The sequence below is a fragment of the Anomaloglossus baeobatrachus genome, chromosome 12, assembly GCF_048569485.1.
Source record: "Anomaloglossus baeobatrachus isolate aAnoBae1 chromosome 12, aAnoBae1.hap1, whole genome shotgun sequence".
NCBI classification, from domain to species: Eukaryota; Metazoa; Chordata; class Amphibia; order Anura; family Aromobatidae; genus Anomaloglossus; species Anomaloglossus baeobatrachus.
In genome coordinates this window covers 43,564,496-43,589,893 of record NC_134364.1, presented here as the reverse complement: position 1 = coordinate 43,589,893, position 25,398 = coordinate 43,564,496, and the positions used below count along the sequence as shown (strand labels likewise).

Here is a 25,398-nt window from a genome sequence, read left to right as displayed (position 1 = left end):
GCGCACTCCCCATCGTGCTCCATCCCCCATGCTGCGCACTCCCCATCGTGCTCCATCCTCCATGCTGCGCACTCCCTATCGTGCTCCATCCCCCATGCTGCGCACCCCCCATCGTGCTCCATCCCCCATGCTGTGCACTTCCCATCCTGCTACATCCCCCATGCTGCGCACTCCCCATCGTGCTATATCCCCCATGCTGCGCACTCCCCATCGTGCTATATCCCCCATGCTGCGCACTCCCTATCGTGCTACATCCCCCATGCTGCGCATCCCCCATCGTGCTCCATCCCCCATGCTGCGCATCCCCCATCGTGCTCCATCCCCCATGCTGCGCATCCCCCATCGTGCTCCATCCCCCATGCTGCGCACTCCCCATCGTGCTCCATCCCCCATGCTGCGCACTCCCCATCGTGCTACATCCCCCATGCTGCGCACCCCCCATCATGCTACATCCCCCATGCTGCGCACCCCATCGTGCTCCATCCCCCATGCTGCGCACTCCCCATCGTGCTCCATCCCCCATGCTATAATAGTTCTCCAATTATACTCAGAGAGGAGTATAATAGGAGGACTGTAATAGGAGGAGTAGTCCTGGGGGGAGAGGAGTATAATGCCGGCTCCCTGCACATATGTACCGGGAGCCGGTGTACGCTGGTAACTATGATATACATCGGGTAACTAAGGGACCTTAGTTACCCGATGTGTATAATGGTTACCAGCGTTCACCGGCTCTGTCACGATCCCAGCATCGCAAGGGTATGTGTGGCGCTGCTGGGATCGTGACGGAGTCTGTGTACACTGGGAACTATGATACACATCGGGTAACTAAGGGACCTTAGTTACCCAATGTGTATAATGGTTACCAGCGTTCACCGGCTCCGTCACGATCCCAGCAGCGCAAGGTTATGCCTGGCGATGCGTGCGGAGGGCCGGGGCGAGCGGCCAATCCGTGCGGGGGGGCGGGGCCAAGCCGAGACGAGCGACCAATCCGTGGGGGGGGGGGGCCAGGCCGAGCCAGCGGCCAATCAGACGGTTGTCACTGTAAGGACACAATTTTGGAGCAAGACAGACAGACAGACAGAATAAGGCAATTATAAATATATGTGTGTATATGTATATGTGTGTAATATGTATATTTATGTGTGTGTATATGTATATGTGTGTATATATAAATATATATATAATTACACACTAGAAGGTGGCCCGATTCTAACGTATCGGGTAGTCTAGAATGTGTATGTAGGTTAGCAGATTGAATAATAAGGTGATGAATGGACTGGATGGGTTAGGGTTAATTTAGTATTCTTATAATTGTTTATCGGTTTTAAAATGACAAACAACAGAAGGAACAGTTTTAATAGATGAGTCTAATGTTTAATGATGTCCATGGTTTGTAATGAAAGAAGGCCCTGACCAGTGTAAAGTTAAGTAAAAATATGCTGATGCTGTGATGTGGCCCAATGCTGGTATGTGCCCCCATCATGGTGCAGCCACCATCCTCACATGTGCCCCCATCCTGCAGGGTAAGGGCGCTTTCACACTTGCGTTCAGCGTAATCCGCTGCTATGGAGAATAGCGCAGTCCGTTAACGCACTGCGCTATTCTCCATAGACTTGTATTGACGACGCACCGTAACGCAAGTGTCTGCATTTCATCCGCTGGACGACAGTGCGTCGTTATTTTGACGCAGCAGCGTGCAGAGGGAATGCTACATGTAGCATTTTTTGGGTCGTTAAAATAACGCAAATTGACAGATTCCGTTGGAATCCGCCAAGGTGTTTAATAATTGTCTATGGGGGCGGATTCCGCCGCTATGCGGCGGATTCTGCCGACAAATTCCGTCATGCTCAGCATGTCCAGCAGAACGATCTAAATCGTTTAAAATCACTCCTGGTCTCTCTTCCCCCTCTTCCCCCCCTCATACTCACCGATCACCGGCGCGGCGCTGCACGGCTGTCACAAAGCTCCAGCGGCTTTTCCTCTTTTGAAAATGCCGGCCGCTCATTATTCAATCTCGTATTCCCTGCTTCCCCCGCCCACCGGTGCTTATGATTGGTTAGCTGTCAGACCCGCCCCCACGCTGAGTGACAGCTGTCTCACTGCAACCATTCACAGCCACCGGTGAGCGGGTCTATATCGTGCAGTAAAATAATAATTAAAAAAAACGGCGTGTGGTCCCCCCCAATTTTGATACCAGCCAAGATAAAGCTACACGGCTGAAGGCAACTATTCTCAGGAAGGGGAGCCCCCCAGCCTAACATTTTCAGCCAGCAGCCGCCCGGAATTGCCGCATCCATTAGATGCGACTGTCCCGGGACTCTACCCGGCTCATCCCGAATTGCCCTGGTGCGGTGGCAATCGAGGTAATAAGGAGTTAATGGCAGCAGCCCATAGCTGCCACTAAGTCCTAGGTTAATCATGGCAGGTGTCTCCTCGATAACCTGTAAGTTAAAGACAATAAACACATACACCCGAAAAAATCCTTTATTGGAATAAAAGACAAAAAAAACAACCCTCTTTCACCACTGTATTAAACCCCCAAATACCCCTCCCGGTCCAACGTAATCCACAGAGGTCCCATGACGCTTTCAGCTCTGCTACATGAAGCTGACAGGAGCGGCAGTAGAACACGACCGCTCTCTATCAGCTCCACGCAGCAACTGAAGTGAGCCGCGCGATCAGCTGTGCCCTCATTCAGGTGACCCGCGGACATAGCTCTCAGGTGGACTGTAGCTGTGGCCGCGGGTCACCTGAGTGACGGCACAGCTGATCGCACGGCTCACTGCAGTCACTCGGGATTTGTGGTTATCTCTCTCTCTCTCTTTCTTTCTCTTTTTCTCTTTCTCTTTTTCTCTTTCTCTTTTTTTCTCTTTCTTTCTCTTTCTTTCTCTTTCTCTTTCTCTTTTTCTCTTTCTCTCTCTTTTCTCTTTCTCTTTTTCTCTTTTTCTTTTTCTCTTTCTCTTTCTCTTTTTCTTTCTCTTTTTCTCTTTCTCTTTTTCTCTTTCTCTTTTTCTCTTTCTCTTTTTCTCTTTCTCTTTTTCTCTTTCTCTTTTTCTCTTTTTCTCTTTCTCTTTTTCTCTTTCTCTTTCTCTCTCTTTCTCTCTCTTTCTCTCTTTCCCTTTCTTTCTCTTTCTCTTTCTCTCTTTCTCTCTCTTTCTCTCTCTTTCTCTCTCTTTCTCTCTCTTTCTCTCTCTTTTTCTTTCTCTCTTTCTTTCTTTCTCTCTTTCTCTTTCTCTCTCTTTCTCTTTCTCTCTCTTTCTCACTTTCTCTTTCTCTCTCTTTCCTCCCGACCGCACATCTCCTTTTCCCGGCAAAACATTAAAAAAAAAACAAAAAAAAAAACGCAAAACGTGGCGTGTGTGTGTCTCTCGTCCTGTCGACCCCTAGTTCGGGCTGTTCAGTTAGGCTCCCTGCACACGTAGCCAGGGTAAATGTCGGGTAACTATGCAAAGCGCTTTGCTTAGTAACCCGATGTGTACCCTGGTTACGTGTGCAGGGAGCCTTAGCTCAGCCGTTTGTCGCAGGCTCTGTAGCACATGCGCTGTGGCGACGGTTGTCGCTGTAATGACGTCATTTTGGAGCAAGACAGACAGACAGAATAAAGCAACTACAGTTCAAAAGTTTGGGGTCACCCAGACAGTTTTGTTTTTTCCATGAAAAAATCATCCTTTTATTTATCATGAGTTGCTTGAGGAATAGTCCAGACACTGACGAGGTTGTAAATAATGAATTTTACTTGAAATAATAATTTTCTCCTTTAGACTTTGCTTTCGGCTCCTTTGCAGCAATTCCAGCTTTGCAGACCTTTGGCATTCTAGCAGTTAATTTGCGGAGGTAATCTGGATATATTTCACTCCATGCTTCCTTCCCCTCCCACAAGTTGGATTGGCTTGATGGGCACTTTTTGGTACCATACGGTCCAATACGCACCACAGCAGCTCAATAGGGTTGAGATCTGGTGACTGGGCTGGCCACTCCATGACAGATAGAATACCAGCTGCCGGCTTCTTCCCTAAATAGTTCATGCATAATTTGGAGCTGTGTTTTGGGTCATTGTCCTGTTGTAGGATCAAATTTGCTCCAATCAAGAGCTGTCCACAGAGTATGGCATGGCGTTGCAAAATGGAGTATAGCCTTCCTTATTCAAAATCCCTTTTACCTTGTACAAATCTCATACTTTTACTAGTACCAAAGCAACCCCAGACCGTAACATTACCTCCACCATGCTTGACAGATGGCGTCAGGCTCTCTTCCAGCATCTTTTCAGTAGTTCTGCGTCTCAGAAATGTTTTGCTGTGTGATCCAAACACCTCAAACTTTAATTCGTCTGTCATTAATATTTTTTTTCTAATCTTCATCTGTCCAATGTCTGTTCTTTTGCCCATATTAATCTTTTCCTTATATTAGCCAGTCTCAGATATGGCTTTTTCTTTGCCACTCTGCGCTGAAGGCCGGCATCCCGGAGTCGCCTCTTCACTGTATACGTTAACACTAGCGTTTTGCTGGTAATATTTATTGAAGCTGCCAGTTGAGGACCTGTGAGGCATCGATTTCTCAAACTAGAGACTGTAATATACTTGTCTTGTTGCTCAGTTGTGCAGCGCGGCCTCCACTTCTCTTTCTACTCTGGTTAGAGCCTGTTTGTGCTCTCCTCTGAAGGGAGTAGTACACACCGTTGTAAAAAATCTTCAGTGTCTTGGCAATTTCTCTCATGGAATATCCTTAATTTCTAAGAAAACAAATACTGTTGAGTTTCACATGAAAGTTCTCTTTTTCTGGCCATTTTGAGCGTTAAATGGAACCAACAAATAATAATAATGCTCCAGATTCTCAACTAGCTCAAAGGAAGGTCAGTTTTAGGCTCTGTGCACACTAGAAACAGGATTTTTCTTAAGAAATTTCTTGAGTGAAGGATTAGCGCACCTGCGTTAAAAAAAGGCACCAAAAAACGCATGCGTTTTTACCGCGTTTTTGGTGCATTTTTTTGCAGGTTGAACTGAGTTTTTTAATGCTTTAACTGCAATAAATAATATAGATAATAGATATTCGATAGATGGATAGATATAGATTGCTAAATAGATAAATAAGATAGATAAATAGATAATGGATAGATAAATAGATAATGGATAGATAGAAAGATGGATAGATAGATAATGGATAGATAAATAGATAATGGATAGATGAATAGCTAGATAATGGATAGATAGATAGATAGAGAATCAATAGATAGAGTCCCTGTGAGGACACACTGCAGTTCTCGCGAGCGGTAGTGTGTTCACATTACCGACCGTGAGAAATGACCTGTAATTACCTCTGCTGACTCGTTACGAGGCTGCATTCAGTACAGTATGTCAGACGCGGCTGCCGCAGTCTGCAAGCATCGTGGGTCCTGCGTGGATTACGCCGGAGTTGTGTGTTTTGGGGGTTTAATAAAATGTAAGCTATCTCATAGACGCCGCCATGATTAAGCTTGGACTTAGTGGCAGCGCATAGCTGCCATTAACTCATTATATTACCTTGATTGTCACCGCATCACGGCAATCGGGAAGAGCCGGGGACACTCCGGGACTGTCACATAATAGATGCGGGCTGTGGGCTGATATTCTCGACTGCGGGAGTGGGGTGGCATTAACCCTGGCCCTCGCCCTCCCCAGCCTGAGAATACCGGGCCGCCGCTGTGTGTTTACCTCGGCTGGATGGTAAAAATACGGCGGAGCACACTTTTTTTTTTTTTTGTTTTTTTATTTTTAAAATGTACGCTTGATTTCTATGTGTACTCTATATGTCTGTGTCTGTGTGTGAGTGTGTGTTTATAGCCTTATAGCTTCTCTAATCAGCAAAACTGTTTAGCTGCGCTAACATGCTTGTACGAGGGATTTCTAAACATCCATTAGCCTTCTAACACAATTATCAAACACAATGTACCATTAGAACACTGGAGTAGTGGTTGTTGGAAATGGGCCTCTATACACCTATGTAGATATTGCATTCAAAACCAAAAGTTTGCAGCTAGAATAGTCATTTACCACATTAACAATGTATAGAGTGGATTTCAGTTTAATGTAATGTTAGCTTCATTGAAAAAAAAAATGTGCTTCTCTTTCAAAAATAAGGAAATATCTACGTGACCCTAAACTTTTGAACTGTAGTGTGTGTGTGTATATGTATAAAAAAATACAAAAAACCAAATAAAAATAAATAAAAATATTTTATATTTTTTATATATATATATATATATATATATATATATATATATATATATATATATATATATATATATATAAAATCATATAAAATATCATTATATTAATACTTAAAGATAAGAGCAGAAATATTAGAATGATGCAAGTAGACAAAAGAAAGTTCAGAGAAATGTACCAGAAAATGGGAATATTAGTAAATAGTATTGTCTTTCTCTGCAAATATATACTATGTTAAGTGTGTGTCTACAAGATATAGTGAGAGGGTGTTTAAAGAGAAATAGCAATAAATATGAGTATATGTGTCACAAACCACCGGGGGGGTCACTCAGAAATCCCCCGCGCTGGCTACCAGTACGTCACAATCGGGGGGTAACAAGTGGGGGTCACCCCTCCTTTATACCTCCCGACCGACAGACAGAGCACGTGACGCGCTCTCTAGCGCCCCTCTTATAGTCAGGCCAATTATGGAATTGCCCGACAATAAGCAAGGAGGCCGCTATACTACTTATGCCGATTATTGAAGGGTCCCCGGTGAGAGTAAGGTATATATTCCCCCGACCTCCGCGGGCGGAATATATAAAATCTCCCCGAATCTCACTGGCCTCCCCACAATAATCCTTGGCACCATTCGCTGCCACCAACCGATTTACGGTAACTATTAGCCGAACACACAGACGTGGGATTCAAGATCGAGATAACAGAACAGCCCAAGATTAATTATATAATTTAATCAGCCTAAAGCACACTAGAAACTACAATATATACAATAGGGAATCTACAGAATATACATATGTCAGAGTACAGTTACAATCAAAGCATGGGTTACAAACAGGCATACACAGTTCCAGCAGTTACCTTGTTGCGTCTGGCCACAGGGGGGCGCTGTAGACCAGGTTTCCAGGAACTCCCTCACAGGTCTTTCCCAACCAGGCCCCCGAGCAGAAGAACACTGGAAAATGGCCGAAGTAGGGTTATCAACCTGGACAATCCAGGTCCCCTCCTACCTTAGTGACCTCACAGGGAAGCACTGCCACTCCCCCTGCATGGATCAGAATTATCCAGCAAAGGGGATATTGGCCATAACTTTGCCTGGGAGCGTCGTAGGCAGACGCCAATGCTCTCATTGTGACAGTTATGAATTTAGCTACAGAACGAGGGGACTCATGACCTGTCTGCCAGTTCCCCATTGGCTGATATCACGCCTGGGGCATTTCCCAATGTCCTGCTCCCATAAAAAGGGGGTGCCGGCATCGTCCACATGCGGAGACACCATTTTTATGGATGCCATATTTATCGGAAATATGGCTTGCGAGATATGAACCATTTTTTACTGGAGTCGTTCTGTCTGGCTATTTCCATAGCCTTGCTAACTAGCTAGCAGCTCCTACTACAGGGTGACGGCAGGGAGTCATCCTGTGTCCATTGTCCTAAAGCCACCTAATTTCCATATCACAGGACATGGCCATGGGATTTGTTGCTAAACCAGTTGTGTGAAGGAAAGGGGGGGTGACACCAGGAGAGGGCTTCCTGACATACTTGAATATCATGATTTATCGTCATATCTCCGGATTTACCTCACACCTCCCCCCTTTTGAGGGCGCTAGGGGGCAGCACACTCCGGTGTTCCCCCGTGCGCCCGTCCGCGACCTCTCCTTGTCGGGACAGCCCGTCTGCGTTACCGTGGTCACGGCCCCTTTTGTGGCGAATGGTGAAGTTGTATTGCTGGAGCGCAAGGCTCCATCGCAACAATCGCCCATTCGTCCCAGAGACGGTGTGCAACCAGCTGAGGGGATTGTGGTCCGTCTCCACGATGAAGTGGCGCCCGTATAGATAGGGTTGCAGACGCTGCAGGGCCCACACTATGGCCAGGCACTCCTTCTCCATCGTGGAATAGGCAACTTCCCTTGGTAACAGCTTCCTGCTCAGGTACAAGACTGGGTGCTCTTGGCTCGCAGAGTCCACCTGGCTGAGCACCGCACCGAGGCCGAAGTCACTGGCGTCGGTCTGTACTACAAACGGCCGCGTGAAGTCGGCTGCCTGTAGCACGGGCGGGCTGGACAGGGCGTCCTTTAGGGCCTGGAAGGCTGTCTCGCAGTCCATTGTCCAATCGACTGCAGAGGGCAGCTTCTTCTTGGTGAGGTCCGTCAAGGGCTTTGCCAGGCTACTATAGCATGGAACAAACCTCCTATAGTACCCAGCGGTCCCCAAGAAGGACATCACCTGCTTCTTGGTCCTGGGGGTGGGCCAGGATGCGATGGCTTCCACTTTCTCAGGCTCGGGCTTCAGTGTTCTCCCACCTACCCGGTGACCGAGGTACTGGACCTCGCTCATGGCCAGCTGACACTTTCCCGGCTTGATGGTCAAACCTGCCCGGTGGATCCGCCTGAGCACCTGTGCTAGATGCTCTAGGTGGTCCTCCCAGGTGGGACTGAAGACGGCAATGTCATCCAGGTACGCGGCCGCGTACCCTTCAAGTCCCTTGAGCAGGGTGTTGACCATCCGCTGGAAAGTGGCAGGGGCATTCCTCATCCCGAATGGCATCACCGTGGACTCGTACAGTCCAAATGGGGTAATAAAGGCAGAGCGTTCCCTGGCCTTGCGAGTCAGGGGGATCTGCCAATATCCCCGGCTCAGATCCATGATGGTCAGGTACTGAGCCCCGGCCAACTGATCGAGCAGGTCATCGATGCGTGGCATTGGGTACGCATCGGCGACCGTGACCGCATTGAGCCCCCTGTAGTCCACGCAGAACCGAGTGGTTCGGTCCTTCTTAGGGACGAGGACTACAGGCGAGGCCCAAGCGCTGTTGGATGCCTGGATCACCCCCAGCTTCAGCATCTCGTCAATCTCCTGGCGCATGTGTTGCTGCACCTCCAGGGAGACCCGATATGCTGAACGCCGGATCGGGGGATGATCCCCAGTGTCCACGTGATGGACAGCCAAGTCAGTCCTTCCGGGCTGGTTGGTAAACAACCCCCGGAAGGGGAGGAGGGTGGCCCACAGCTGGGACCGTTGGTCTTCCAAGAGCTGGTGGCCAACCTCCACATCCTCAATGGATCCGCCTGCCCTAACCTGGGCTAGCATATCCAAGAGGGTTTCCGCTTCTCCCTCCTCGGGCAGGTTGCACACGGGGAGCGCACATGCCTCCCGCTCCTGATGTGCCTTCATCATGTTCACATGGAAGGGCTTCCGCCTTCCACGGGCAGGGTCCAGGGTGACCAGGTACGTCACAGGGTTGAGCTGCTGGTACACGAGGTATGGGCCTTCCCAGGCTGCCTGAAGCTTGTCCTGTGGTACGGGGACCAGTACCCACACCTCTTGACCCACTTGGTAGGTCCTCTCACAAGCGTTCTGGTCGTACCAACGCTTCTGATCGGCCTGGGCTTGAGCCATATTGTCGTGTACCAGTTGCGTCAAGGCCTGCATTTTGTCCCGGAAGCGCATGACATACTCGATAACCGACACTCCAGGGGTGGCCAAATCCCCTTCCCAAGCCTCTTTCACCAGAGCCAGGGGGCCCCGCACACGTCGCCCGTACAGGAGCTCAAACGGTGAGAATCCTGTTGAGGCCTGTGGAACCTCCCGGTAAGCAAATAACAGGTGTGGGAGATACCGCTCCCAGTCACGCCCATGGGAGTCGACCAACATCTTAAGCATCTGCTTTAAGGTGCCATTGAACCGCTCGCACAGGCCATTAGTCTGTGGATGGTATGGGCTGGCCACCAGATGTCGCACCTGGACTTGCTTACAGAGGGCCTCCATCAGCTGGGACATGAATTGGGTCCCCCGGTCAGTGAGCATTTCCTGGGGAAAACCCACTCGGGAGAAAATCTCCAGCAATGCGGTGGCCACCTTGTCAGCCCGAATGGACGACAAGGCCACTGCTTCTGGGTACCGGGTGGCATAGTCCACTACCGTCAGTATGAAGCGTTTCCCGGAGCTGCTGGGGATGGCCAGCGGGCCGACCAGATCCACAGCCACCCTCCTGAAAGGCTCATCGATGATTGGCAGAGATACCAGTGGGGCTTTGGGGCGTGGCCCCGCCTTCCCCACTCTCTGACAGGTTTCACACGAACGGCAGTAGGCAGCCACATCGGCCCCCATTTTTGGCCAGTAGAAATGCTGGTTTAACCTGGCCTTGGTCTTAGCGATCCCTAGGTGTCCGGCCATCGGAATCTCATGTGCGATCCGCAACAACTCCGTCCGGAACGGATAGGGTACCACCAACTGTCGGTCCCTGGGCCACGCCTCCGGTGAACCCTGCTGGACCGTGGCCCGGTACAGCCGTCCTTGGTCCCAGACCACTCGCTCCGGGTCCGAGTCCGAGGGAGGCTGTGCCGCCTGCTCCTTAAGAGCTTTCAGGCTGTCGTCAGCTTCTAACGCTGCCTGAAACCCCTGACTAGAGGTGGCCAGAATCGACGAGACTGTCACATCTTCAGTCAGTACCCCGGGACCTGTGTCCTGGCCTCCACCTGACTCGGCTGCCACTTGGTCAGAAGGGGAAGAGCTATCGGACCTCCGGGAGGCCCCTTGGCTTCCAGCACTCCCACTGCGGGTGACGGCGGCCACAGCCGCTGCGACCGTGGGTCGTGCCTGCTCCTCCTCCGTTCCTGACCAAGTCGCCGGTTCAGGCAGACCTACCTGGCTTCCTGACACCCCGGTTGTGGGGGAACCATGCACCGAGATCTTACCTGGGAGCACTTCCGCTCCTGGACCGGCCCCAATCTCACCTGCCTGTTCCCCTCCTGCAGCAACAGAACCCCGCTGTGAAATCTCTGGGGACCCCACATTTGCTGTGGTAGCCCCCACCCCACACACTGGTCCTCCCCCTGCAGCACCCTGCTCTCTGCTTATCCCTGCAGAGGGCAGCAGATCCCAGCTCACAGGCTGATTACTTGTAGAGGCATTGTCACACCTTTCTCTGACCCCCTCCCCTGTCACAGCTGCAGCTGTGTGTGTGTCTATGGTGTCTATGCAAGCAGAAATATCAGAGTTCACTCCCTCCTCCCTTACATCATTCATAGATAACACATTAACATTGTCCGGAGGCATGTCAGTACGGGCTGAAGGTTCAGCCCTTGGTTGGGGCCCAAACTGGGAGGTTATCTGCCCCAAATCTGTCCCAAGTAGCACGTTTGCAGGGATCCGATCAGTTACCCCCACCTCCCTCACCCCCCGCCCTGCGCCCCAGTCCACATAAATGTCAGCAACAGGCAGCGCCGGGTCAGTGCCTCCAATCCCGGAGACAGCGAGGGTTTTTCCAGGGATCAAGTCTTGGGGGGACACCATCTCAGGCCGCACCAGAGTCACCTCCGAGGCGCTGTCTCGCAGTCCTATGGTCACAGACTGGCCGACGGTGACAGGTTGGAAGCTGTCCAGGGACCTACCACCACCCCCACCCACACAATACACCTTGGGCGGCCCTTGGGACGGGGACGGAGCCGGGGCCTTGGGACGCTGAGGGCACATGGCCTTGAAGTGTCCAGGTAGGTTGCACTGGTGGCACCGTCTTGGTTCCGCCACGGGCCTGGAGAGGGGAGTTGAGGGGGACACCCCCTGCAGTCTAGGGGCAGGTGGGGCAGTCGCAGAATTCATCTTACCCCCTCTCCAGGTGCTGCTGGTGGCCGCTCTCCTGGCCTCAGGGGCCCGGTTGTTGGTGTAGTCATCGGCAAGGGCAGCTGTAGCCGTGGACCCCTTTGGCTTCTGGTCTCGGATGAACTGGCGGAGATCCTCAGGGCAGTTCCACAAGAGTTGCTCCGTGATGAACAAGTCCAGGATCTCCGGTCCGGTGGAAAGCTGCAGGCCTTGGGTCCAGTGGTCGGCAGCTCGGGCAAGTGCCCGCCTGTGGTCAGCCCAGGAGTCCTTTGGTCCCTTCTGTAGGCTCCGGAACTTCTTGCGGTAGGACTCCGGGGTGAGGTTGTACTGTTGGATCAGGGCCCGCTTGATGGTGTCGTAGCCCTGATCTGCCTCAGCAGGCAAGTCCCCAAGGACATCCAGGGCCTTACCCCTTAAACGGGGGGTCAGGTATTTGGCCCACTGGTCCTTGTCCAGATGGTGCTGCAAGCAAGTCCGTTCAAAAGCAGTCAAGAAAGAGTCCAAGTCTCCATCCTTCTCCAGCACTGGGAAGTCCTCAACACGGACCTTTGGAAGTTTGGTGTCTTGAAGGTCACGTGTGGCTGATGAGGGCCGGAGCTGAGCTAGCTGCAGCTGGTGGTCACGGTCTGCCTGTCGCTCTCGCTCTCGCTCTTCACGCGCTGCCTGCCGCTCTCGCTCCGCAGCCTCACGCTCTGCGTGCCGCTCCGCAGCCTCAGCGTCACGCGCTGCCTGCCGCTCTGCCCTGCGCTCTGCCAGGAGTTCCTTGTAGCCCTTCTGGTCTCCAGCCTGGAGAAGGGCCATAGCCATTTGAAGAAGGCTATCCGAGCCTCCCAGGCTCGGTGGAATGGCACGTGGTGATCTGCGGCACGCTGCAGAGCTAGGCGATTCACTGTCCCTTTCAGAGCGGAGGGCTGGCATCTGGCTCGTTGAGGAACCTTGGGTGAGCTCCTCCTCATCTTGTCCAGCAGTGCCAGGTTGCGCAATGTCCTCGGCAGAACGGTTTTCTGGCGTCGAGCTCCTGGAGGACTCGTGGGCAACCTCCTCATTGCTGTCCACAGCACCGTCCTCCCTCTCTTCGGCTCCTGCCTTAGCATTGGCCAGTTGCATAGCTCTGCTCCTGGTGCCATCAGCCATTCTTGCAGACTTTTGGTCACTGACACAGAACTGACACCTGATGCCTCCACACACCTTACAGTATCTGCACTCTGACACTCTAGTGTTGAGCTAGTCTGAAGACCCCAGCAGCCACAGCTGCTGCAGGCAGTCTTTAGTGTCTGGGAGTATGGGCCTCACACTCACACACACTATTATCTCGATCCCACCGCTATGCCACCAATATGTCACAAACCACCGGGGGGGTCACTCAGAAATCCCCCGCGCTGGCTACCAGTACGTCACAATCGGGGGGTAACAAGTGGGGGTCACCCCTCCTTTATACCTCCCGACCGACAGACAGAGCACGTGACGCGCTCTCTAGCGCCCCTCTTATAGTCAGGCCAATTATGGAATTGCCCGACAATAAGCAAGGAGGCCGCTATACTACTTATGCCGATTATTGAAGGGTCCCCGGTGAGAGTAAGGTATATATTCCCCCGACCTCCGCGGGCGGAATATATAAAATCTCCCCGAATCTCACTGGCCTCCCCACAATAATCCTTGGCACCATTCGCTGCCACCAACCGATTTACGGTAACTATTAGCCGAACACACAGACGTGGGATTCAAGATCGAGATAACAGAACAGCCCAAGATTAATTATATAATTTAATCAGCCTAAAGCACACTAGAAACTACAATATATACAATAGGGAATCTACAGAATATACATATGACAGAGTACAGTTACAATCAAAGCATGGGTTACAAACAGGCATACACAGTTCCAGCAGTTACCTTGTTGCGTCTGGCCACAGGGGGGCGCTGTAGACCAGGTTTCCAGGAACTCCCTCACAGGTCTTTCCCAACCAGGCCCCCGAGCAGAAGAACACTGGAAAATGGCCGAAGTAGGGTTATCAACCTGGGCAATCCAGGTCCCCTCCTACCTTAGTGACCTCACAGGGAAGCACTGCCACTCCCCCTGCATGGATCAGAATTATCCAGCAAAGGGGATATTGGCCATAACTTTGCCTGGGAGCGTCGTAGGCAGACGCCAATGCTCTCATTGTGACAGTTATGAATTTAGCTACAGAACGAGGGGACTCATGACCTGTCTGCCAGTTCCCCATTGGCTGATATCACGCCTGGGGCATTTCCCAATGTCCTGCTCCCATAAAAAGGGGGTGCCGGCATCGTCCACATGCGGAGACACCATTTTTATGGTTGCCATATTTATCGGAAATATGGCTTGCGAGATATGAACCATTTTTTACTGGAGTCGTTCTGTCTGGCTATTTCCATAGCCTTGCTAACTAGCTAGCAGCTCCTACTACAGGGTGACGGCAGGGAGTCATCCTGTGTCCATTGTCCTAAAGCCACCTAATTTCCATATCACAGGACATGGCCATGGGATTTGTTGCTAAACCAGTTGTGTGAAGGAAAGGGGGGGTGACACCAGGAGAGGGCTTCCTGACATACTTGAATATCATGATTTATCGTCATATCTCCGGATTTACCTCACAATATGTTACATAGATAAATATATATAATCAGTATAACGTATATACACTGCATATGTCATATGTATGTAACATAACAAAGCCGAGAATAATGTGAGGACCCTCAGACCCTGCCGTTCCTGGTTCTTCAGTGAGATCTATGAGATCTATGGACCTGCTATGCAGTCAGTCCTGTAGTCCCCGCTCCACACCTCTTTTCTTCCATGGGGCGACTCCACCAAACTACCAACAAATGCAATAGGAGTATCCAAGGCACTACAGATTTTCCTCATTTGATTTTATTTCTTTGGTCACATCACAAGAACAAGAGCAATGTTTCTGCTTTAAAACTGTCTTGAAAGTCTCTTAAACACATGCAAAAGAAAATGTTTGTCACAGCTACTGGTAAAACGTCTGTCAAACAGCAACTATATAGAGCTTTAAGCTGCCCACATACATCACATAACTATTATTTCTCCCGACTCCCTCCATATACATGCATGCTCAGCTTGGTTGAGCGTGCATCTTATTTCAGTGGGGAGGTCATATATACTACTGGCAGACACCTGTGGGGCTGCTCGCCTCCAGGCAGAACAGAGTATTGGGCCTGGTAAATCCAACACTCCCGATCCTTCTTTCCTGGACATTGGCATCCCCCCACCATACGGGTTGTTAGTGTGTAATTGCCGGTACGCCCATAGTCACAATACCAGGGCAATGTCAACTCTGTGTATGGGACAGATGGTGATAGCTGAGAGCAACAGCAGACCCAGCGATGGCTCCTTCCCCCGCTACTTTACTGTTTCCCGTCCTACAAACGTTCCGTTTTTTTCTTTGCATATTCCCTGTTGGATATTGCTGTGTAGTTTTCTTTAGGCAATTAATTACTCTATAAGCTAATACTTCCAGGAACTCATTAATTGCTATCATTAGGATTTAGGATCAGAGATGTTTGCCTAATACTGTATGACTGTAAGAAATTAATTCCCTTCTTAATTACTACAGATGTTCCAACATTTTAATATTTGTGGTACATTACCAAGGGGGGTACTACTATGTTATAAAGTGATAGCATTTTACTAGCATACACCATCCTGTTTTATTGTAGCGATATCCATATATTTATTGCCTTAAAAGAGTGTCCTATTAGGACAAAGCAGAGAATATATTTATAGGGGTTACGGCTGTTATAGGTTGTCGGTCAGCAGAAATGACTGTTCAAGCCAAACACAGGCGATTGGTGCACCCTTGGCAAGGCCGAGCAGCGTTGTGCACTTTCCCTCCTACTTATTTTTTTTTTAATCTTTCTCTGAACTACTCTGCCTCCTATAAATGAGAGCTGTAAAGAAAGAGAAGGCAAAGATAGATGGAAAACAAGTAGGTGGGATGGGCAACTGAAGTCTGGCCACACCAAGGGTGCACTCAGGAACTGCACTTGGTTTGTGCAGACAGATTCCCTTCAGTGGCCGAATTGAGGATCAGATTTCTGCATAAGAGTAAACTTTTTTTTTTTAACAATTCCTTAGGTTAGGGCAAGCTTCCTGTAAATTCTGCCAAGATGCAATCCTCCATTTAAGGCTGAATTCAGACGTCTGCGTATCACGGTCTGCCCGGACCGTCTGTGGATCTCCTGATCTGATGGTCAGATATCAAGCATTCACATTCGAGTCATGAGACCTGCAGCCATTTTTGTATTGCAGACATCTGTCAGCAGGTTTTTGCTACCTCGTCTGAGAGCAGCTTCATGTAGGCAAAGCGATCCTAAATCTAATGATGTATCACTTAGATTACTAGGTGCAGCTAGTTAATCTGAGGTTGTAGATGTAGCAGAGCGGAGAGCTGTCCCCGTCCACACCACTGAGGTGTCAATCAGAGGAAGTGGGATGCTGGACAACATGGCACAAGCCACCTAATCACAGCAATGATAATCACCAAGTGATTAAGCCTTTTGTTTAAAGGGAACCTATCAGCACTTTTTTGGCTTATAAGCTGTGGCCACCACCACTGGGCTCTTATATACAGCATTCTAACATGCTGTATATAAGAGCCCAGGCCGCTGTGAGAACATAAAAAACACTTTATAATACTTACCTAATGGTCGCGCGGTTGGCCATATGGGTGTCTCCGGTGCCAGGTGACAGGTTCCCTTTTAAACAGCACACAGCCTGATAAGAGGAGCACAGTTGATTTTTGGTTTTCAACCTCTACAGCACACTGTCCTCAGCTTACATAGCTGCTGACAGATTCCCTTTAAGTGGAGAAAACAGGAAATAAAGTTGAGAGAATTCGAAATGTCATCTGCTGAGGCCGTGGTCAAAATCTTGAAATAAAATTCGCCATCTGGTCCTGAGCTAAAACTTTACTTTTGTGTCGGTAGTTTGTTTGCATCTATGATTCTACTCGTACAAAAATGTATTTATTTTTATTCTTTTTATTGTTTTGGTGTGTAGGGTCAGCATGTTTCTTCTGTGCCGGTTTCAAAACTGGAGGAAACTTTGTATCGATATCAGCCTGTTTACATAGAGATGTATGGCCCACCGGTTCCCGAAATAGAAGTGCTGAGTCGAATGGGGTAAGTGTATTTTTCTGTTTGTACATGTGCCGACGGCTTGAAATCATTCACGGACATAAGCCGTCTTTAGGAAAGCAAGTGTCAAATATATACATGGTTAATTGGAGAACATCTGGTTCAGTAAACAATGTGCCGACCGTGGACGTGTAGAATTTTGCTGTGACGTAAGTGAAGCTTTTAGAGCGTTGTAAGTCAGCCTTACACTTTGTAAAATAAGCCCTAAACATTTTAACACATTCTGCGGTTTCTACTAGAAAACATTTCCGAGGGCTCCGAAAATTAAACCTGTCTTGTAAGTAAAGCCCAACGTGTTCTGGTGGATGAAGTCTTTTAATAAAACTCTTGTGTCTCTCGTCCATCACCACGCCTTGTGTTCCATGATGACAAATTGTCCATAGTGACGACATCTTGGATAAGATTTGCAGCCATTGTGCGGTGGTGGCGATATTGGTCCGGACACTACAGCTGCTGCATGAGATTGCTCTCTGCAGTCACTTAAGGTGCAAATCAAAAAAGGTCCGTGGAGCCTCTGTTAGGAGTCTCGACATGGAAAATAGCCAGATATCCCTCCTGGAAGGACCTAGCCAAGGAGTGGCTCTTTTTAGGAGACCACGATAACCACCATAATAAGAGGCCCTTTTAGTCAATATCCAGCTCTTGACGAGTTTAAAGATATGACAAGGGAAATACCATGGCCAGGTATCAATCCACAGACAGCTGTTTCGGGGTATTGCCCCCCATCAGTGTGGAGTAGGATTCTGGCTAGGTGGGAGCAATGCCTAGTAGACCAGCAAGACAAAACAATCACTGATCTCGGGGAGACCAGCCAGAGAAAACACTGCTGGCAGCCAGCGAAGGCGCTCAACACAGTGAAATCCTAGGTGCATTGCCCCCTGGGAAGTATGCAAATCAAAAAAGGTTCGTGGAGCCTCTGTTAGGAGTCTCAACACGGAAAATAGTCAGATATCCCTCCGGGAAGGACCTAGCCAAGGAGTGGTTCTTTTTAGGAAACCACCATAACCACCATATTAAGTGGCCCTTTTAGTCAATATCCAGCTCTTGACGAGTTTAAAGATATGATAAGGGAATGGTGGTCTCCTAAAAAGAATCACTCATTGGCTGGTCTCCCCGAGATCAGTGATTGTTCAATCACTTAAGGTGTCAAACTTTAGGAGCAGGAAAGGAGGGGTGTAAGAAACGAGGCGGCTGACCAGAGAAGTGGTCAGGTTGCTCCCCCCTCCAGAACTTTTTAAACCCCTTTAATATTTTCTTCCGCCAAGTTACTTGTCTTCTAACATTTCATAGATGACACCCTAACGAACATGGATGATACAATGAGATTCCCAGATATCAGACTCCCCTTGATCATACCCTATAGAAATGCCATTGCTTTTTACAATGGGAATAACCCTGTAAACCTGTTCTTTTTGAGAAATGAGCTCCGTTTCCCTCCTATGGCAGTACAAATGGTTTGGATCTCAGCTTCTCTAAGTGTGTAAGGCGAAAAAGAGTATAACAATATTTTATTGGTGTCAACACACTAGTTAGCCATCAACCAAACTAATCTCCGGCTTACTCCTATCTTTTCCGACCTGCATACTCAGTTTAACTGAGCGTACATATGTTTTCAATAGGGGGAGAGCAGAGTAAAACGCTTGCAGACGAAGGCTAATCTTCCAGAGACGAGGAACAAGGGTTGTAATGTAACATGCCCCTTCCGGTTACACTATCCGGTCTTGATACATCAGTGCATCAGGTGGAAACTAGAGAGCATGGGGGGTTTAATCATTCAGAGGTTTTCGGGGTTTGGTTGTGTGTCTAGAAATATGTAATATTACAGGTTTAGAGGGGGCTTTACACGCAATGACATCGCTAACGAGATGTCGTTGGGGTCACGGAATTTGTGACTCACACCCGGCCTCGTTAGCGACGTTGTTGCGTGTGACACGTACGAACGACCGCTAACGATCAAAAATGCTCACCTAATCGTTGATCGTTGACACGTCGTTCAAATCCCAAATATCGCTTATGGTGCTGGACGCAGGTTGTTCTTTGTTCCTGAGGCAGCACACATCGCTACGTGTGACACCCCAGGAACGACGAACACAGCGTACCTGCGTCCTCAGGCAACGAGGTGGGCGTGTCTTTCCTGCGGCTGCTCTCCGCCCCTTCGCTTCAATTGGACGCTTGCCGTGTGATGTCGTTATGACGCCGCACGAACCACAACCTTAGAAAAGAGGCAGTTCGCCGGACACAGCGACGTCGTTAGGCAGGTAAGTACTGTGTGACTCCTACCAGCGATATTGTGTGCCACGGGCAGCGATTTGCCCGAGACGCACAAACGACGGGGGCGGGTGCGATCGGCAGCGTGTAAAGTGGCCTTTAGTGTACTGTATGGCGTTTAGTCTTGCCAAGGGTTCACCGAGCACTTTATTTTGTATTTGTTATAAATGAGGAAAATTTATACCCAATGTCATGAATTTCATTTTTTTTCTGATCAGGTTACATTTTTACCCCACAGTAGTGGTGTGTAATGGGAAATCCTATGGTAGAGCATTTCCAGGCTTTTACTTCCATCGTGTTTGCCCAATTCATACATCGATGACACCTCCACAGGATATGTCGTAAATGTGTAGTAAATGTGGATCCTAGTAATGGGATATCTCAAGATCTGGTCTCTCCCAGCCACCAATGTGAGTGGAGAGGTGGTTGGAATTTCCATAGAAATGGATGAGACTTCAGACAACCTCTACGGTGGGCGATGTGGCTCAATTCTCGCACTGAATACAGTGCCTACATCCTGTGGAGATGTCATAAATGGGCAAGGTTATTATTATTGTTTATCATTATAGCACCATTTATTCCATGGCGCTTTACATGTGAAAATGGTATACATAATAAGGACAAGTACAATAATCATGAACCATGCGGGACACAGCCTGGTACAGTAGGAGGAGAGGTCCCTGCCCCCAAGGGCTCACAGTCTACAGAGGGTTGGTGAGGATACAGTATTTTAGGGTAAAGATGGTTGTAGGCTTGTTGGAAGAGGTGGGTCTTCAGGTTCCTTTTGATGGTTTCCATGTTAGGTGAGAGTCTGATGTGTTTGGGTAGAGAGCTCCAGAGTATGGGGGAAGCATGGGAGAAATCTTGTACGCGATTGTGGGAAAATGAGATAAGAGGGGAGTAGAGAAGGAGATCTTGTGAGGATCGGAGATTGCATGTAGGTAAGTACCGGGAGACTAGGTCACAGATGTATGGAGGAGACAGGTTGTGGATGGCTTTGGATGTCATGGTTAAGGTTTTGAACTGGAGTGTTTGGGCAATGGGAAGCCAGTGAAGGGATTGGTAGAGAGGAGAGGCCGGGGAATAGTGGCGAAAGAGGTGGATTAGTTGGGCAGCATTCTTTAGGATAGATTGGAGGGGTGCAAGAGTGTTAGAAGAGAGGCCACAGAGCAGGAGGTTGCAATATAGTGATGTGTAGGTTGCGAATGATCCAACACAAAGATCCGGCTCCCTGCTGTGACTGACAGTAGCCGGATCCCCAGTGAGAGCCACTGAATTCTCTAAACGGCTCTCACTGGGTGTAAAAGTCCAGTGTTCAGTAGAAGAAAGCCCGTCCACCTGAACAAAACCCCACGTACGCACCAATTTAATTTGCCACTTGTAAGTGGACAGGGTTTAGACGATAGTGGGCAGGGTTTCGGCAGCATTAAAGTAATCTTAAATATGTGATCACATATTTAATAGGGATCCTTGAACGATCTGAAAGATCCGGCTCTTTTTGGTGAGTGGAGCCATTGGAACTGAATCACCAAAAAGATACAGACTGCCCATCACTACTGCAGTAGTGAAGGTGGGAGATGGTGAGGGCATGCACTAGTGGTTTTTCAGAGTCTTGGTTAAGGAAGGTACTGATCAGGGAAATATGAGAACACCTCTCTAATCTGATCTGACAGTTATCACTAGTGGACACAAAGTACAATAAAATGCTCCACCAGTTCATGGCATCAAACATTACCAGGCAGCTCGTACTTTGCTGTTGCCGTCAGATTCTTCCCCACAGTATGCAGCCTCTCCGAAAACTATATCTACTTTGATCAAAGTAACATTTTTGACAAGAAGATGTTTGATGATGCTAATGATGTTGGAAAGGGTTACAAAACCATGTCAAAAAGTATGGCCCCCATCAGTCCATTGTCAACCAAATAGCTTCCAGATGTCAAACGTTTCACCCCTCGTGATTACTTTATACTCAGGGAGAAGGCTCTTCTTTACTGAGATTTTTATTACCAACAGCTCAAAGATGATTCATGAGTATGAAAAGTATATTTCTATTCAGCTAAAGTGAAAAAAAAAAGTTTTACATGTGGAAAATGAGAAAACATTATAAAAGACACTTGATCCTTTGAGAAATAGTGGTGTTATCATGGTTTGGTCTGCATTTGCCATCTGACTGGATATAAAGAATTACAAGTCCACTATTCACTCAAATGGAGAAGGAACGTCTTGTGTACACAAACCAAAAATGTTCATGTGGTGACGCAAAAGGAACACAGTTATGTATCTTCATGGTTGGATTGGCCATCCGGTAAAAAGAACCCAAATCTTTACCGTTGTAATTAAATGGGGCAGCTCAGCACAGAGGACCAACCATTGTGACACCCACATCTATCCTATCGTGATTCTTTTTGTGCAGATGTCTTTGAAAGTTTCTCATATCCAGTACAGACCAAAGGTTTTGGACACACCTTCTCATCTCTAGAACAACTGTTAAGAGGAGACTTTGTGCAGCAGGCCTTCATGGTAACATAGCTGCTGGGAAACCACTGCTAAGGACAGGAACAGGCAGAAGAGACTTGTTTGGGCTAAAGAACACAAGGAATGGACATTAGACCAGTGGAAATCTGTGCTTTGGTCTGATGAGTCCAAATTTGAGATCTTTGGATCCAACCACCGTGTCTTTGTAGAAAAGGTGAACGGATGGACTCTACATGCCTGGTTCCCACCGTGAAGCATGGAGGAGGAGGTGTGACGGGGTGGGGGTGCTTTGCTGGTGACACTGTTGGGGATTTATTCAAAATTGAAGGCATACAGAACCAGCATGGCTACCACAGCATCTTGCAGCGGCGTGCTATTCCATCTGGTTTGCGTTTAGTTGGACCATCATTTATTTTTCAACAGGACAATGACCCCAAACACACCTCCAGGCTGTGTAAGGGCTATTTGACTAAGAAGGAGAGTGATGGGGTGCTACGCCAGATGACATGGCCTCCACAGTCACCAGACCTGAACCCAATCGAGATGGTTTGGGGTGAGCTGGGACCGCAGAGTGAAGGCAAAAGGGCCAACAAGTGCTCAGCATCTCTGGGAACTCCTTCAAGACTGTTGGAAAACCATTTCCGGTGACTACCTCTTGAAGCTCATCAAGAGAATGCCAAGAGTGTGCAAAGCAGTGATCAGACCAAAAGGTGGCTACTTTGAAGACCCTAGAATATAAGACATATTTTCAGTTGTTTCACACTTTAAGTATTGTATTCCACATGTTTTCATTCATAGTTTTGATGCCTTCAATGTGAATCTACAATTTTTAGAGTCATGAAAATAAAGAAAACGCTTTGAATGAGGTGTGTCCAAACTTTTGGTCTGTACTGTATATACTGTAGTTGAATTCATTCTAATATTTATTCACATATATAGCACCATTAAATCCATAGATCTTCACATAAATCAGCAACACTGCCCATTGGGGCTCACAATCTAAATTTCCTGTCGGGATATGTTTGGAGTGTGGGAGGAAACCGGAGAACCTGGAGGAAACCATGTATATATTGTCCTTGGTGGCAAAACTACAGTGCTAACCACTGTCTGTCCCCTTTTCTGGTGTATACGACAAAGTGACATAATCATTCATTCAGTATGATTATGGTTTTTAAACACAATCTCTCAGCAGGTTTTTGCTATTTAATTTGAGAGAATTATAGGGCAGCACAGCCTCATTCCAATGATATTTCACTTTCAGTACAATCAGTGTTTTATCAGCTGGAGATTATCACTGCCAGACTGTCTCACATGCCAGTTGGTCCAGCTAATCTGTGTAACCCTGCCCCCACCACTGATTGGCAGCTTCCTGTGTACACTGTGCACAGTCAGCCAATCAGTGGTGTGGGTGGGGTTATACAGAGCCTAGAAGTCTTAGCTCTGCTACATCTACAGCAGAGGAAGCAGGAATTCTATCAAAACTACAGCAAGCAGCCTAGTAAGTGACACATTGCAGTGATCAGGTGACTGACATTTTCCCTTTTAACCTGTTCTGTCTGACTGTGATGGGCCTGCGATCTAACCATTTCCATCTGTAATCAGACCATTGACCTTTTGATACCTGATCAATCCCTGGGTGATGTCTTTACATATTTGTTGCTGGATTTGCTAAGCTTCTGCGCACCAGATGTTGGGTGGTTATTGAACCCTTATTTTAAACATTTTAATGTGGATTATAGACAAAACAAGCGGGAAGGGTAATTCAATCACCAGCTCGTACGGACCAGAAGAGGAAGTATCTGTTACCTAGGAAAGCTGAAAATCGTATGTATGTTGTAAAGTGTGTGACAAGTGCTCCAGGAACGTCCATGCTACTCAATGATGAGTTCCCCGAGCAAAGCTCTTTCAATGCCAATCAGTCTCTTCGTAGATTAGTTCACATTAGACTGAAAACAAAGATGCAGAAAGCAACATTGCACTTTCCCAAACCTAAGTAATATGTAGACTGTTGCTAAATTGGACGTCTTGGCACGTTGTCTTCTCTTTCGAAGAATAGCAGTTTTTTGAAAACACCATAGTCCCAAGCAAAATTGTTAAAGGGAACCTGTCATCAGAAATTTAGCTTTAAACCTAAAAGTTTCCCCCTCTGCAGCTCGTGGGCTGCATTCTAGCAGGTTCCTGTACTTTTTGTGGCCCCTTTTAAACCAAATTAAATACTTTATAAACTTGTACCTTTTTGCTATGTAATTTTTGTAAATCGTCCATGGGGGCAGGCTCTCTGGTGACCGTTGCTGTTCCTCCAGCACATTGACGCTGTCCCCCCACGCTCCATTTCATCCATCAGGACGCCGCCCACTGCGCCCGAGGTGCCGCCCACGCCAGGATCGCTGGTGACGTGTGTCACAAGCACGAGATTATGGGCGGTGCTGTGATTGCATCGCAAGTGCCCGCCCATAATCTCGTGGACGCGCTTTCCCCCACTGCCTCCAGCGTTCTGCGCAAGCGCTCGCCGGCCAAATAACCCGACGTCACCTCCTTCCCATCTTACCCTGCAGCAGGGCAAGATGGGAAAGAGGTGACGTCGGGGTCATCTGGCCAGCAAGCGCTTGCGCAGAACGCTGGAGGAAGAGGGGAAAGTGCGGTCACGAGGTTATGGGCGGCACTTGCTGATGACACTCACAGCGCCACCCATAACCTCGTGCCTGCGCAAAACGTCACCAGCGGTCACACGTGCACACGGTGCACAATCCCGCTACAGTCGCACAGCGCATGCGCGGGACCACGGGCGCCCAGGGGCGGCGTCCTGAGATATGAAATTCAGTGTTGGGGGGGGCGGCGTAAATCTGCTGGAGGAACAGCAACGGTCAGCAGAGAGCCCGCCCCCATGGACGATTTACAAAATTTACATAGCAAAAGGTACAAGTTTATAAAGTATTTAATTTGGTTTAAAAGGGGCCACAAAACGTACAGGAACCTGCTAGAATGCAGCCCAGGAGCTGCAGAGGGGGAGACTTTTAGATTTAAAGCAAAATTTCTGATGACAGGTTCCCTTTAATGGTGTCCAAGAAGGGGATAAGGAGGAGAAAGCAAGACAGCCAGGTTCTCTCTCTATAACAGTTTTTAGAGGAATATATCAGAGCCATTTGTATAGAACAAGAACGTTTCTCCTACCCCCTCATTGTTCTCGAAGTGATTGATGCTCTTGGGTTCATCTATAGAGTTGGACATTATCTATGACCCAATCCGGCAGCGACAAATTTGCGATGTTCTTCTGCATAGTGAGTCTTTGGAAGAGTGATCATACTTCTGTTTCCTTACGTAAGACCATGAACTATTCTCTACGGCATTCTCATTCTCAGAAGAATTCCTCACTTTTTTTTTTCTATTCTGGTCTGTGAAAGTGCTTGACTACAATATTTTTGGCTTTGCTGGTTGTAGGCCTTTATACGTAATCTCCGAGTGTTTCAGTCTTTTAAGAGCGTCAATGACTTTAGCAGAAGACTTGCTTCCAAGCAGACGGTTATACGATACTGCGTAGGACGTATTGTTGAGACCCTGCTGCTATTTAATTTAATATATATTTAGATATGAGGAGCGGAGAATGGAGACTATTTGTTCTCTTTTCAAAAGCTTTAACAATGCCTGGTTTTATTTCGGCATCATTCCTGGCAGTCTG

The 25,398-nt window shown here is 48.3% G+C and overlaps 1 protein-coding gene across 1 annotated transcript in view; it reads left to right on the top strand.

Annotated features, from left to right (window-relative positions):
• The window catches only part of MNAT1 (MNAT1 component of CDK activating kinase), a 191,496-nt gene that overhangs the window by 122,549 nt on the left and 43,549 nt on the right, over window positions 1-25,398 (top strand). Inside the window, exon 7 of the mRNA XM_075331260.1 lies at window positions 16,843-16,964. Within this exon, the coding sequence (XP_075187375.1) occupies window positions 16,843-16,964 (122 nt within the window). The remainder of the gene's footprint in view (window positions 1-16,842; window positions 16,965-25,398) is intronic.